The sequence below is a fragment of the Camelina sativa genome, chromosome 7 (assembly GCF_000633955.1).
Source record: "Camelina sativa cultivar DH55 chromosome 7, Cs, whole genome shotgun sequence".
Lineage (NCBI taxonomy): Eukaryota > Viridiplantae > Streptophyta > Magnoliopsida > Brassicales > Brassicaceae > Camelina > Camelina sativa.
The window spans coordinates 29,443,795-29,458,121 of NC_025691.1; the positions used below are offsets into that span (position 1 = coordinate 29,443,795).

Below are 14,327 nucleotides of genomic sequence, written 5' to 3' on the forward strand. Positions count from 1 at the left end.
CAATCCACATAATATGCTATTTACAGAGAAAGACTTTGGATTCACTTGCTGTGAATTCAGTTTTTGGATTCGTGGGTGAGCTATATGGAAGTTTTGTTTTATGGTTAACGGTCAAACTGAATCAAGTGGATGTTCTTCGCCATTGTTTCTTGCTTTTCATCTGGCTTAACTTGAAAGGGCTCCAGCTTTTTCTGCGTTTTGAGGTTTCGCAGAAGAGACCAGAAGCTAGAGCTTGTTCAAGCCATAGCTCAAACTCTTCTTCGTCCTCATCCATCATCTCCACATCTAGGTCCCAAGGGAACCTACTTGAGTTTGATCTTTGTGTTGTCTTCTCTAAACCAACCATGTTCACATGAAAGCTTGGCCTATGTGTGTTCGGTCTACACGCCATTCCCTATTATTATGATCAAACCAACAACACATGTTAATTAATGTATCTCAATCATCTTCACATTGAGGTAATCCAAATCCACTATCGAACCGGTAAGAGAACTGACCTGACAAATGGCCCATTCTGAGACGTCAAAGATTTTGCTTTCCGCGCAAACAAAAGCACGTGGTATTTCAATCTTTAAAAGGACCGAAAAAAATAAAGCGGTTGAGTTGAGGATACTGAGGCAAAACCACATTCATCATTACAAGCAACAATGTGAGAAAAAAAGAAGCTTTTCTATTACCTTATGTGCTCTCTCAAAGGGTAATGTCCCTTTGAGTTCGACCCATCCATCTCCATCTTTTGCTTGATGATATTGACCACAATCCTACATTTTACAAATTGAGATGATCTGAATGAGCGTTTTGAAAAAAAAAAAAAAAATGCAAGACAAAGATGTTTTAAGAGTTTCTGAGTTGGTTGGATTCAAACCTGACACCATCTTGCCTTTGCTTTAGTCCTATTAGTGCATACCCATATGTGTGAAGTACCACATTTCGTACAGTGTATCCGCCTCGACTCTTCTGATCGATAATCAGGACCACTCTGCAGATAAACATGAACAAAAATAATGGGACACCCAGTAAATATCAAAGAGAAGCAAAAAAAAAACTGTAACTAAACCTTATGCGAAGAAGCATGTGATGTCTGCAAACACTCCTAGTCCTAGATTCTTCTTTTCGTAATTGCTCATCGTAATCTCTCTTCTTTACGAAATCAGAAAGAACCTGAAAGAAGAAAATACAACCTTTTCATGTCTATATATCAAAACACCAAGAACATTAACATCAAACTATACAAAATCTAAACTATACATCATTAGCTACCTCGTAAGCACTTTGAAGTTTCTTGAATGATTCACTTGCCAATGGACTCCCCATATTTTTATCGGGATGAACCAGCATTGCCTAGAACATATATAGCACACACTTCGTTAACCTTAGAGAAATTGCATTAACCTACTGATCATTGGAAATGAGGACAAACCTTCTTTCTATACTCTTTCTTAAGCACCGCAGCATCAATCTTTTTATGCCGAGGGAACCCCAGTGCTTCATAATGATTCAAACTATTCAGTATTCTCTTCATTTCATCAGCTGAACTTGTCTCTTCTATTTTGACTATTTTAACAGTAGAAATCTCCTTTACGTTGTTAACAACAGTCGAAGGAGCCGTTGGTTTAGCAGACGACTTATTCTCGTGAATCTTTTTCTCGGTTTCTTCTTCGACAGGAGGAACTGAAGGATACTCAAATTCCCCTGAATAGTCTTCTTCTATAATTGTTTCTTTCGGTTTCTTTGGTTCCTCGTGTTGTGGTTTTTCACTTAAATTGTCACACCATTGAAGAAGACAATTTAATAGATCATTGGACAAGAAAGCAAGATTTATTGAGAGGAAAAGACCAAGCCATCCAAGTCTGACTTTGACACAATACATCGCATATGAGGCCGCCATTAGAACCACCACACGGGCATGATTTAAGGAAAATAAATAGCCTGAATCAAACAAAACTAGAGAAATCAACACCATGTAAATAGTAAAGATCAGGCATAAGATAGACTCAATAGCCAGAAAGACAATCCAGCAAACTAATCTTAAAGTGGTTGTATTGTAACAGTGAACGAGCATAAGAGCAGACTGATCAAGGAAAAATAGAAACTTGCCTCCAACAATAAACAATGTTCCGGTGATCCAAAAGTTTGCATACATCCATAAAATCAAAATTCCAAATAGTCCTACAATAAAGAGCCCAGGGGTGCAACCTAAGTTCAGAACAACAGCTGCAGCTGCCCCCTGCAATAGTAAATGCAAAGCAATAAGTGAGACCCAACTCAATCAAAGAAATCTCCAATCTAATGTAGAAATTGAATAAAAAATCTTGAAACCATCAATAGTGGGCAATAGCATCTAGGATTTCAGGAACAAAGATTAAGTGGTCCTGTTTCAAGATCCAAAATCCAGAAATAAAGATTTCAGGAACGATAAAAGAGATAATTACCATACTGAGGAGAACATAAAGCAAGCAAGACAAGGAAGTCAAGCTAAGGAAGCAACTCCACATAATGAGAAGCAAAGCAGCTGAACCCAATTTGGCGCTGCAATGGAAACCCCTAAAAATGCAGTCTTTCCAATACACAAATGACAAACGAAGTAACCCTAATAGCTTCCCACATCCACAACACACCAACGGCCAGTGACGCTCCACAACCCCTCCCATCTTGTCCCCAAAGCATCGCAGCGCGGAACAAGCATCCGAGCACATATTTTTCTGAGACTGCATCCATTTCCAACCTTGCTTAACCAACCCAATATCCTCCATCACCAAAAACCAACAACTTCAAATCCCTAGCCAGGCTTGATTCAACTCACAAAGACAGAAGAAGCAGAGATTGAGAGGCGTGAGAACAGAACCAAAGAGACACATCTCATCGACGAAACTAGCTTCTTAGCCATAACTCCCACCAGACTTCAGTAGCTTAATTCAACAGATTTGCCGCATAAACGTAACAGAGAAGATACACAACAACAACAAGACAGCATGTGACAAGGAGAAAATCCGGTCACGCTGATTCGTTCAACGCAAATCACTTCACATGCAAGTTTCCCCAAAAACAACTGATTAAAAAAAAAGGCAAAGCAAAGCTCCGTAATATCTGAGAGACAACAAGAACAAAAAAAAAGGAATCTTTCGTTTCCCCTTTTTCAGCAAAACTCAGTCTTTGCTTCATTCAAAGACATTCCCCAAATTACCCATCAAGGTCCCATTTTTATAATACCGATCCACTGATCGGATCCAGGAAAAATCTGACTAACTAATCCCGGCGAATGAATAGCTTCCTCGGAGAATCAACACCACCACCGACAAATATTTCACCGGAGAGAGAAAGAGGGAGAGAGTGATAAACAAAAAAAGTAAGAAAATGAGCTTCTTTAGTTAAAGTAGATTGGAAGGGAGAGGGGCACTGTAAGATTAAAGCTTGAGAGAGAACCCTAAAAGAGCTCGTGAAAAAGAGAAAAAAACAAAACTTGAAAAGTTTCAAAAAGGTTCTTCGAGGAGAGAGAGACGACAAAGTTTCGCGTATATAGAGAGAGAGAGAGAGACAAAACAAGATAATCAATCCATGGAGAAGAAGAAGGCAACAGTAATTTAAATAATTAAGTCGTTAATTTATTAACATTAGCATTGGGTTTTAGCGATTTAATTATGAGTTAGTTTGTGTTAAATGAACTTTACTTACTGGAGTTGTATTATATATCTGGGTCCCATTTTACTTCCTATAGTGTAAAAATCTCCTGCGGCTGGTCATATAGTATGTACTTACAATTGAAGCTAAAACCAGAGTTGGTTAAGTCCGGTTCAATTCTGTAAATGTTGGATTGGATACCAAATTAATGCAATTTATCTTTATACAATTAACTGTATCAACCTCTCTATAACAAACTTAACTCACTGTTTCTAGTTTATTGCATTGGTTTACGTAACGCTCTAAAATTTGATATTAATCTAAATTTCGGTTTCTATTTATCGATTCTCAAAGTATAATAATCTTAAGAAAAAAGAATGTTCAATTCTTTTATTGGCAGAAATATTATTTTGGGATTAATTTGCTTTAATATACTGAATTTAGTTTAGAAATTAGAACATGTGTTTTTCTTTTCCTACTTAAAAATTGTTTCGAATAGATTTGTTTGTTTTCATTTGACATTATTTAGTAAAAGCCTGTTCTGTTACCTGTATCCAAAGCATCGTGCTTTGTAGTTTTGGGATTATGTGAATACACAGCAAGATGCGAAACTATATTAAATGTATCAAATTATTCTCTTATCCATATGCAGTCAAAATATATAACTTATTACAGTTTGATTTAAATAATTAGGGAGTTTTTTATTTTATTTTTGCATAAGAAGATTTCAATGTTATTTTTGAGACAGGTCAATTGTCTGACTTTATAATAACATTAGTCCTTATGAAAAAAAAAACATAAATTTGGTGTTGTTGTTTGATATCTACATTATATCCACTGGAAGGAGTCATGTGGCGAAAAAATGTATTATATAAATTTGTGGTGGGTGATATATATGATTGGAAATTTGGAATATATGAGAATGGTAGCTTGCTTGTACCCTTTTACTCACTCTCATTTGAATTTAATAGTATATTTGGTTTCTCTCTTCACGACTTAGACGTGTAACTAACACATCGACTGATCAACAAATAGTTATTAATACAAACGACTTTGATTTGTTGTGATATATATATTCTTATAAAGTAATATACTCTAGTTGATAGTTTTCTAATGACTTTGAGTAGAAAGAATATGCAGAGCAAACACTGACCAAATCCTTATACATCCCCTATTAATAAATTACAGACAAATGAGTCCAAGTTTGTTGATGTTTCCAGTTATGGAAAAGCCATAATTAAAGGTCCCTTAATCCGTCAAACAGCAGCGAGCGATTAGAAACGCTGTATCTAATCAATAGCGTTTCTAATCGCTGATCAGTGTACGAATTCGCGTTTCAATTTCCACGCTTCCCAATTGGGTAGGCGACAAACTAGTGGGCCTGTTTTAAGTAAACTATAATTTATAGGGGCCATCATAATAATGATTTAAAATATTGAAAATCCGACGTGACATTGCGAAGCGAAGTGAAAAAAAACTAAACCTGATCTGACGGATCTGCGTAACCCAGTTGAAGATAACGTTAGTAAAGAAGATATCCCGACCAAAGCCACACAACCTACGCCACGTGTCATAACCACAATCACTTATCGGATCTCCGCTCTCTCATATTTGAAGCCGCACAAGCAAGATGCACCACTTGACTTGGGTGAGAGATTGAGAAGTTTGATCATCTTGTGAGAGAATCAATCAATCGATAATGGCTGCTTCAGTAATGTTTTCATCGGTGACCTTGAAACCAGCTGGTTTCACCGTGGAGAAGACCTCGGCTAGAGGCTTACCCTCGCTCACAAGAGCTCGTCCCTCCTTCAAAATCGTCGCCAGTGGCGTCAAGAAGATCAAGACCGACAAGCCCTTTGGTTAGTACTAGTATATCATTATTTATACACACAGACGTTACCGTTCATGTATATAGCTTATATATATATCCGCTAAATCGATGTGTGTGTGTGTAGGAATTAACGGCAGCATGGACTTGAGGGACGGCGTCGATGCCTCCGGCAGGAAGGGCAAGGTTGGTTAATACATCTAAACCACGACGTTGTTCTATATCTTTTTGTAATGTTTTTTGGTGAACACTCTTTAACGGATGTCGTTTGAACGCAGGGTTACGGTGTTTACAAATACGTCGACAAGTATGGAGCTAACGTCGATGGATACAGGTAAATAAATAATCTCCATATAACACTTTCAGATAAGAACCATGGAATAATTAACTTTGTAGTAGTAGTAGATGATGATGATGATTTTAAATTTTGGGTTGCAGTCCTATTTACAACGAGAACGAGTGGTCAGCGAGTGGTGACGTGTACAAGGGAGGAGTCACCGGTTTGGCAATTTGGGCTGTGACTCTCGCCGGTATCCTCGCCGGAGGAGCTCTTCTTGTGTACAACACCAGTGCTTTGGCTCAGTAAAATCTTAAGTTGTTGTTAGCCGCATGTGTACTCTTCTCATGTTCTATAAATGTTTCTGTGTTATTGTTCTCTTCTCTTTATTCTTGTAAAACTCAGAAATACTTTTGAATTTATAAAAGACCTCTAGTGTTTATATATATTCATCTTCCTGTGATTCTCATCCTCCAATTTTCGAAGATTTTGTTGCACAAGAATGATCTTGGATTCAACATATATATTGGACAGAACCATTTGGTGTCATCATGAAACAAGAGATGAACATGATTTGGAAGATCTTGGTCTAAAATGTATTAGATCCCTAAGTCTTGGCTAAGTCATTGGAAATCGTCAAGCGAGTCTTCTTCTTCTTCATGATGCGAAGCCGGGGAAGAGCAGCTGCTCACCAAAGGAGTTGATCGATGAACTTCTCCATCTAACATCAACAATCTCACTTTCTGCAACACCATTCCAAAAATAGCATAAAGAGACAAAGCTTACATGTCACATTTGTTAAAAAGGAAGGAATTAGAAATCTTCGGAGATTGGTTAGGATTAAGAATAAAGGAAGCAAACCTTCTCAATTTCTTCTTGAAGAGTAGGGTTTTCCCTTAAGTGTTGCAGTGTTTTCTCTCTTCCTTGCCCGAGCCTGAAACAATGACCCCAAACACAAAACCATATCTCATACTCTCTATCCACTTCTGTCACATAATCAAAAGTCTTAAAAAGATTTCTGAATTTTCACTCTAATATCCAAACCTTTGGTCTTCATAGCTGTACCAAGAACCTTTCTTGACCACAACCTCCATTATTTCAGCACAATCAAGAACGCATCCCTACAATTCAGGTTTAAGTTAAAACATAATTAACCACAATGAGTATGGGTTGTCAGATACTGGTCATCCATAGACGCATACCAGTTTACTGACTCCTTCCCCAAACATAATCTCAAACTCTGCTTGCCGATATGGTCTTGAAACCTGCAAATTAGAAAAGGAATGGGCAAAACCACTTCGATGTCTAAAATAAATTGACATGGATTAAGGACATGTTTATTATACTAACCTTGCTTTTCTGAACTCTTACACGAGCTCGAAGACCAATATCTTCATCCCCTTTGCTCTTTAAATTGGAAATGAGTTTAGTTTCAATATGACACCAAAACCACACAGCAATAAACTGCAAAGTTAATAATTATGCTTACAGATTTGATCTTCCCAGCAGAACGAATTTCTAGCCGGACTGATGCAAAGAACTTCAACGCAATGCCTCCACTTGTCACCTCCGGATTCCCATAGTACACGCCAATCTTAATAGCATAAGACATTAGCACTGTTAGTTCGAGAACACAACATGCTTATACATGAAATCAATTTCATCAAAATGGATAGCATAAAGGGAGAGTGGTTAGTCATAATTTTCACCTTGTATCTTATTTGGTTTAGGAAAATAAGCGTACAACCAGCTTTAGAGGCGTTTCCTGACATTTTACGAAGAGCTTGACTCATAAGACGAGCTTGCAAACCCATTTGCTGCATTCCAATCTCACCCTAAGTACGGAACAGGAGAGGAAACAAATTAACCTCAGGGAATTTTAAACAATAAAGAAAGTATGTGTTCGGCAGAGATGATGTCATACTTCAATCTCAGCTCGTGGAGTAAGTGCTGAAACGGAATCAACACAAATAAGGTCAACCGCACCTGAGCGACACATACGGTCTGCAGCTGTGTGAGTAATAATGAGAAGAACATATTAGTTTCACAGATACATACTTTACATGGCAATTACTATCACAATACGAGAATTTAGAATGTTATACTTTCTAAAGCCATTTCGCCATTGTCTGGCTGGCACACTATCAAATTCTCTACATCAACACCTAATGCTTTAGAGTATGTTGGATCAAAGGCATGCTCTGCATCCACAAGCATTGCATTGCCTCCAAGCTTCTGCACAATTAGCAAACTATGTTTAAGCAACATACCCGATATGGTATAAAGATCAATTTATCTGGTCGAAGCATATAACCTGCACTTCAGCAATAGCATGGAGTGCTAGCGTGGTCTTGCCACTACTTTCTGGTCCATATATCTGCAGTATCAAATTTCAAATAGAGGAAAAGCTGAGACCAGCGTTGATCAGAAGTCTAGCAACATATTTCCAGCAAAATGAATACCTCAACTACCCGACCCTTGGGCAGGCCTCCGCCTAAGGCAAGATCAAGAGTTAAAATACCACTCGGAAAAGTTTCCCTGCAATACAGGAGATCAACGTTACACAATCATTGTAAATTTTCGTAAAGTAAAAAATAACATGGTGTAATCAAGATGTCTAGTGTCATGATATTGGACTCGTTCCGTCACAAGACTCTTGAGGAGAGGAAAGTAATAGAAAAAGTAAGAGAATCTCACACTAGTGCTCCACCAGCACTCCCCAATCTTGTTACACTTCCTTTACCAAATGAGCTGTTGATGTCATTCATAGCTGCCTCTAAAGCCTTTTGCTGAGAAAAGCAAAGTGAGTGAGACAGAGAACTCAAACAAGAAAAATATGTATGTGAGCTCAAAGAAGAAAAGACACAGAGCAATGTAACCCCAAAAGAAGCGCAAGAAACAGCTAAAATGATAGATGAAACTAATCAAAAAACTTTCTTTTAATTCATAAACAAGCGAAGAAGATACTAACTATATCTGTGAGTTACCCATAAACTAAAGCTCAGAAATTTGGGGACACAGTCTCCGAGCCACTGTAGCAAATTGAGAATTCCAGCTCAAAAATGAATTACAAGTCTAACACAGAGTATTACCAAAGCCAATCCCATGAATTAATGAATCAAAAAAAAAGTATACTGCAGATATGCTTAGGTTCAGCTATGGGAGACGTATTGTTGTTAAGAGTGAATCAAAAAAAAAAAAAAAAAAAAAGGGAGAATTGAAAGATGAAATTACACGGTCGAGGAAGCGGGAATCGGCGTCGGGAGATAAAGCGCCGTTGATTCTGTCATCGAATTCAGAACTGACGTTGTGGTTGAGTTTCCTCGCGGCGTTAGCGGTGACCTGAGAATAGAGGCGGCGAGGGTAGCAAGAAGAGAGACTGAGCGGCGGCGAATACAAACATGGCGTGAATGGGTAGAGCGGAGTAAGAGGAGTGAGGCAAGGATTTAGCTTCAGAGACAATTCTAGGCATGATTCCATCTTTCTGGGTTTAAGCAAAAGAATCGTAAAGACGAGCAAAAGAAGAAGAACCTCTCATATGTGGTATTTTCGAATTTTAAATTAAATAATTAGTTTAACATATTGTTTTTCTTTAACTTTATTATTGTAATAATAAATCTGAAAGAATAAAAAAATATATTCATTATTTATTTTTTTTTATTTATTTTTTTTTCTGTTTTTTTTTTTTTTCTTATTTATTTTATTTTATTATGTTTTTGTATGTTTAATACTTTATAATCATTATTCATCTAAAAAAGAAGCGATGGCGATGGCGATTAGGGTTTCGTGTTGAATGGTTCTCGACGGCGGTTTTCGAGATGTGTCTTGGTGGCTTCTATTTGGGTTTTTGGATCATATCGATGGAGATCAGCGATCTCTATTGCCTTTAATGGTGGTAGAACACGTTCCGGTGGATCTGGTATCTGAGGATTGGGGAGAGAGGGATCTCATTTTCCAAAATTTGCGATCGGGTGTTTGATTGGTATCATTGTTTGTGAAGGATCCGATCTGCTTGGATATGGCTCTGGTATATTGGGGATTCGTTTGTGGTTGGGAAGGGTGATTCGGGTGTGAATATTGAAAGAGGGCGATTTGGTGTCGGATTTTCTCGACGGGTCAGGAATCTGGGATTTGGAAAGTGAGGGATCTCGATCTCCTGATTTCGCAATCGGGTGTTTGGTTGGTATCACTGATTGTGAAAGATATGATTAGCTTGGATATGATTCTAGTCTATTGGGGATTCGCTTATAGTTTTGATGGGCGATTCAGGTGTGAAAGTGAAAATGGAATGAGGGAGATTTGGTTTCAGATGTTTTCGGGTAAGCAAATATCCTATATGCTTATGATTCGCGATTTACTAGCTGGCTTAAGAATTCTTTGTTTATTGGAGATAGTGTTTTCCGATTATGGTCCATGGGTATTTATTTGGCTTTGTGTTGTGTTTTGTTTCTTCATCTCACTTTCTTCATTCCTTTTCGGAGAAACAATTTTATTACGAGACACCTTTGTTTTCAAGTCGTTATTGTGGTGTGTTTCTGTGTCGTCAAAGGGTTCTTATACTGTTTCCGGTTTTGTTAAGGTTATCATGGCTCAAATGAATCTCAACAAAGGGAAGGTTGCTTTGGTTTCGAACAGAGACGGTGAAAATCTCAAACTCTCTGATGGCTCAACGTATTCAACAATTCTCTCTCACTCTCATTGGGAGATTGATGGAAGCTTGAGGAGAGGGTTGAAGGTGCTGATTTGGGTCAGGATACATTTCAGTTTAATTTTCAAACCGAGGAAGATCTTCAAGGCGTGCTAAGGAACGGTCCTTACCATTTCGATAATTGGATGTTATCTTTGGTTCGATGGGAACCAATCATTTCTGATACTTATCCTTCTGCCATTAACTTTTGGGTGAAAGCTTCAGGGATCCCTATGCACTTTTGGGAGGCTGCAACCCTTCAAGCTATTGGTAAGAAAATAGGAATTCTCCGTGATGTAGATGAGGAATCTGGTAGTCTCTTTGTCACTATAAATGGGTTTAATTTCTCTCATTTTTCACCTGGTGGTTCCGTTTAACACTGGTGATGAGGTGGTGGCCTCACTAGAGTATGAGAAGCTCCTTGGTTTTTGCAGTCATTGTTTTATGCTGACACATGATGTGAAGGTCTGTCTAGAGCTAAGCAAGAGTGAGGGGGTCGGGGTCAGGGTGAAATTGTTGATAGGAGAGGAGGTTCATGGAATCAGCCATTGTTAAAACCGATTGTTCAACATTTTGAGGGGGGCTGGGAAAAGCCAAGGAAATTTGCTAAGCGTTCTTTGGATTTTAATTCAGAGGTAAATAGAGACTGGGATCACCAGCAGCAGCGTATTAGTGAGAGTTCAAAGAGTGGTTTTAGATATCAGGCTAAAAGTCAGGGAGACTTGGGCCAACAAAAGGAGTCATGGGAGATATGCGGAGGGCAGAGAGGGTCTGGGTAATGTCATGGTTCAACAAGCACGATCGCATCCTCCTAGGAAGGGGAATGGTCCTGCCTGGCCAAAACCTTTGTATCAAGCGAAGCAGAAGAATGGTTCGCAGGTTGGTGGTGTTCTTGAGTCTGAAGTCCCTACGGTTGCTGATGTGGTGGTTCAAGAGAAGGATGCACTGATGGCGGATGTTATTGGGGCTAGTGGAGGAGATAATGAGGCTGGGTTCTCCGTGAGTTCTGATGATCTTCTCGAGGATGGGGAATACTAGGAGGGTGAGGGTCAGGCTGACGATACTGCTGCTGATGATGAGGATGCTCAGACGGATACAGAGAAGGGTGTGTTAGAGACCGACGATGATGCCCCACAAGGTACTGTTCGTTCTCTCCTTCCCTTGTTAAGGATTTGGGGCATGTCAATCAGGCTATGAAAAAGATTGAGTTGGGAAATGCTAAGGTGGTCAAGGCTAAGAGGGTTGGTTTCTTGGCCTCTAAGGGTGGTAGGGATAAAAGACATGTTGTACTTATAGCTTTGCCGGGTAAACGATTATTAGCTAAGGCTCTATTGTTGAAATCTGCAGGTGATGCTGCAAAGAGTAAAGGGATTGTCAGGCCAAACCAGAAGAAGCCAGAGGGTGGCAATAAGGGAGGAGGAACCCGCAAACAGAAGAAAGGGATGGTGGCTCTCCCGAAACCGCCGGCTCAAACGTGAAGATCATGAGTTGGAACTGTCAGGGCATTGGTGCGAATCTGACAGAGAACTATTTGAAGGATTTATGGAAGCAGAATAACCCAGATATTTTAATTTTTATCAGAAACAAAAAGTTGTTTTTCTCATTTACAAAAGTTTCAGAATAAATTTCGTTATCATCATTTGTATACGGTTGAACCATGTGGGTCTAGCGGTGGTTTAGCTATTTTTTATAATGATAATATAAAACTTGAAGTTACTTCTGCCTGCGATCGGTTAATTGATGTTCAAGCTTTTTTGGGTTCTCAAATCTTTTTTATTACTTTTGTTTATGGAGATCCCATGCCCGGGTGTAGACAGGTGGTTTGGGACAAATTAATTCAAATTGGTGCTATTTGGCAGGATCCTTGATTTATGATTGGTGATTTTAATGAACTAATTGGTAATCATGAAAAATCGGGACGCGCGATAAGACCGGCCTCATCCTTCCTTCCGTTTATCTCAATGATTCGAGAATGTGGGATGTTAGAATTTCTGTGTTATGGGGATTTACTTTCTTGGCGAGGTAATCGCTGCAATAACCAGGTGGTCCGTTGTAGGTTGGATCGCACTCTAGGGAATGAAGATTGGCATACACTTTTTCCTTGCTCGCGAGTGGATTATTTGGAAATGATAGGATCGGATCATCGCCATATATTAGCCTCTTGTGCGAAAGCTGATGGGCAGCGCTTTCGTCAATTTCGTTTTGATAAGTGGTGGATGGGGAAAGAGGGGTTTTCCGGAGCCGTGGAATCGTACTAGAAATTTCAGAATACCAGTGTTTGTGGATAAAATAAAAAATTGTAGGAATTCTATCTCATGGTGGAGGAAGCAGAATGTTCCGAATAGTAATCATCTTATATCTTCCCTAAAGACGGCTTTAGAGGATGCTAAAAAAGATGATTCTATTTCGCAAGCGGAGATTCACATTATTGAGAAGAAGTTAAAAGATGCCTATCATGATGAGGAATTGTATTGGCAACAGAAAAGTCGAAAATTTTCGTTGCGGGTTGGGAATAAGATTGTGGGGCTATTTGATACAAAGGATGTTTGGGATGAATCGAATGAGGGTATGGAGAGGATTGCGTCAGATTATTTCAATAAGCTGTTTGCTTAATCGGATGTGTGTGGTATTTCAGAGATGGTACAAGCGGTCAATCCTTTTGTTACCGAACGTATGAATAGGGAGCTAATTAAGGATATATCAAAGCTGGAAGTTCGTAAGGCCTTATTTGCAATGCATCCGGAGAAAACTCTGGGGCCGGATGGGATGACCGCACTTTTCTTTCAGAGGTTTTGGCCTCATCTTAAAGGGGACTTGGTTGCTCTCGTTAGGGATTTCTTTCGAACTAGGAAGTTTGATCCCAGAATTATTGAAACTAATATTTGTCTGATTGATATGTTACGGTTTTGACTCACTTTGACCCCGTTTATTTGATATTTTTGTAGTTGTTTGAGTCCTTTTCAGGTTATAATAAGAGGCTAGGAAGCTAAAAGCAAGGATTGGAACAGCAGGAGCAATCAGAGCAGAAAGGAGTTGAATTGGAGCAGAAAAGCTGATTTTAGACCCATGAGCACATGCTCCCGATTTCCGAGCACATGCTCCCAACTCTACGGTTTCATGACGACACGTGTCAAGCATTTGGGCGCCGATTCCCTGGCTAATTCCCCTTATTTTGGGCGATCCTTTGTGAGAGAAAGAGGGAGGAGATCGATTTTTAATAGGGAGATTTGAATTTGGATTCTTTCCTTATTTTTCTCTACTTGTATGCTATTTAACCTAGGGTTTTTAGGAGAGAGGGAATATACCTTTTCTTTTGTTTTTGAGCGACGTTTTTGTGAGAGGGAGAAGAGCGGCTACCTTGTGAAGCATTCTCTGAACCTTTTTATTTTTATGTCACTGAATTTCTCATCTTTTGCTATGATTCATTTCTCTATGTCTGAATAGTTTTCTTTGCTAGATTAGGGGTTTCAAAAGGGGTTTCATGGGTTAGCAACAGAACACAAATAGGGCTTTATATAATCAATTGTCTTCACTATTGTTAGACTTAATGCTTAGGTTGATTTGATCACCCAATCTATGATTCTAGGTTTATCTATTCATCAAAAGTGTAATAGGTTGCTAGAAAAGACATTAGTGGGCAAATTATCCTAGACCTGCGAAAGTTGATGTGTAGGTGATTTGTGAACTTATCATTCCTGTTCTTTAATGCTTGTCTGCGATTCTGGGCTCAAACGACAGTTTAGGGTTTATGGACCGCCGAGCATGTGCTCCGGATGTCTGAGCACGTGCTCCGCGTTTCCGCACAGAATCGATCAGATAGAGTTATTGATACCACGACAGTGGATCAGTTTATATTTATGTTTGAGTTCTAGACTGGTACTTAATCTATGCCCTGAATAGTTGTTTAGTTGCTATCT

General features: G+C 39.0%; 2 protein-coding genes, 1 long non-coding RNA gene and 1 pseudogene across 3 annotated transcripts; 2 read left to right on the forward strand and 2 right to left on the reverse strand.

Moving 5' to 3' along the window:
* Nucleotides 7-3,546, reverse strand: LOC104703244 (annotated as a pseudogene).
* On the forward strand, nucleotides 5,219-6,175 carry LOC104703247 (photosystem II 10 kDa polypeptide, chloroplastic). The gene is made up of 4 exons (XM_010419218.2): nucleotides 5,219-5,477; nucleotides 5,574-5,632; nucleotides 5,725-5,780; nucleotides 5,885-6,175. The coding sequence occupies exons 1-4, from the start codon at nucleotides 5,318-5,320 to the stop codon at nucleotides 6,030-6,032; spliced, it is 423 nt and encodes a 140-aa protein (XP_010417520.1). The 5' UTR covers nucleotides 5,219-5,317; the 3' UTR covers nucleotides 6,033-6,175.
* On the reverse strand, nucleotides 6,121-9,284 carry LOC104703246 (DNA repair protein recA homolog 1, chloroplastic). Its single transcript, XM_010419217.2, has 13 exons — nucleotides 8,958-9,284; nucleotides 8,421-8,512; nucleotides 8,186-8,261; nucleotides 8,038-8,100; nucleotides 7,829-7,958; nucleotides 7,648-7,733; nucleotides 7,433-7,558; nucleotides 7,213-7,317; nucleotides 7,074-7,130; nucleotides 6,926-6,988; nucleotides 6,768-6,844; nucleotides 6,585-6,657; nucleotides 6,121-6,466 (listed from the first exon to the last, which is right to left on the reverse strand). Exons 1-13 carry the CDS (start codon nucleotides 9,201-9,203, stop codon nucleotides 6,347-6,349), a joined length of 1,314 nt encoding a protein of 437 aa, XP_010417519.1. The 5' UTR covers nucleotides 9,204-9,284; the 3' UTR covers nucleotides 6,121-6,346.
* LOC104703248 lies at nucleotides 9,470-12,126 on the forward strand. The gene is made up of 3 exons (XR_754144.2): nucleotides 9,470-10,042; nucleotides 10,303-11,548; nucleotides 11,758-12,126. It is a non-coding gene; the product is annotated as an uncharacterized LOC104703248 (long non-coding RNA).

Excerpts from the sequence above, each read along its gene's own strand:
- LOC104703247 (XM_010419218.2), top strand. The coding sequence starts at position 5,318 with ATGGCTGCTTCAGTAATGTTTTCATCGGTGACCTTGAAACCAGCTGGT. Across the intron at positions 5,633-5,724 it reads CCTCCGGCAGGAAGGGCAAG|GGTTACGGTGTTTACAAATA; the intron begins GTTGGTTAATAC and ends GTTTGAACGCAG. Across the intron at positions 5,781-5,884 it reads GCTAACGTCGATGGATACAG|TCCTATTTACAACGAGAACG; the intron begins GTAAATAAATAA and ends TTTGGGTTGCAG.
- LOC104703246 (XM_010419217.2), bottom strand. The coding sequence starts at position 9,203 with ATGGAATCATGCCTAGAATTGTCTCTGAAGCTAAATCCTTGCCTCACT. Across the intron at positions 7,959-8,037 it reads ATGCTATTGCTGAAGTGCAG|AAGCTTGGAGGCAATGCAAT; the intron begins GTTATATGCTTC and ends CTAATTGTGCAG. Across the intron at positions 6,467-6,584 it reads TTCAAGAAGAAATTGAGAAG|AAAGTGAGATTGTTGATGTT; the intron begins GTTTGCTTCCTT and ends ATGGTGTTGCAG.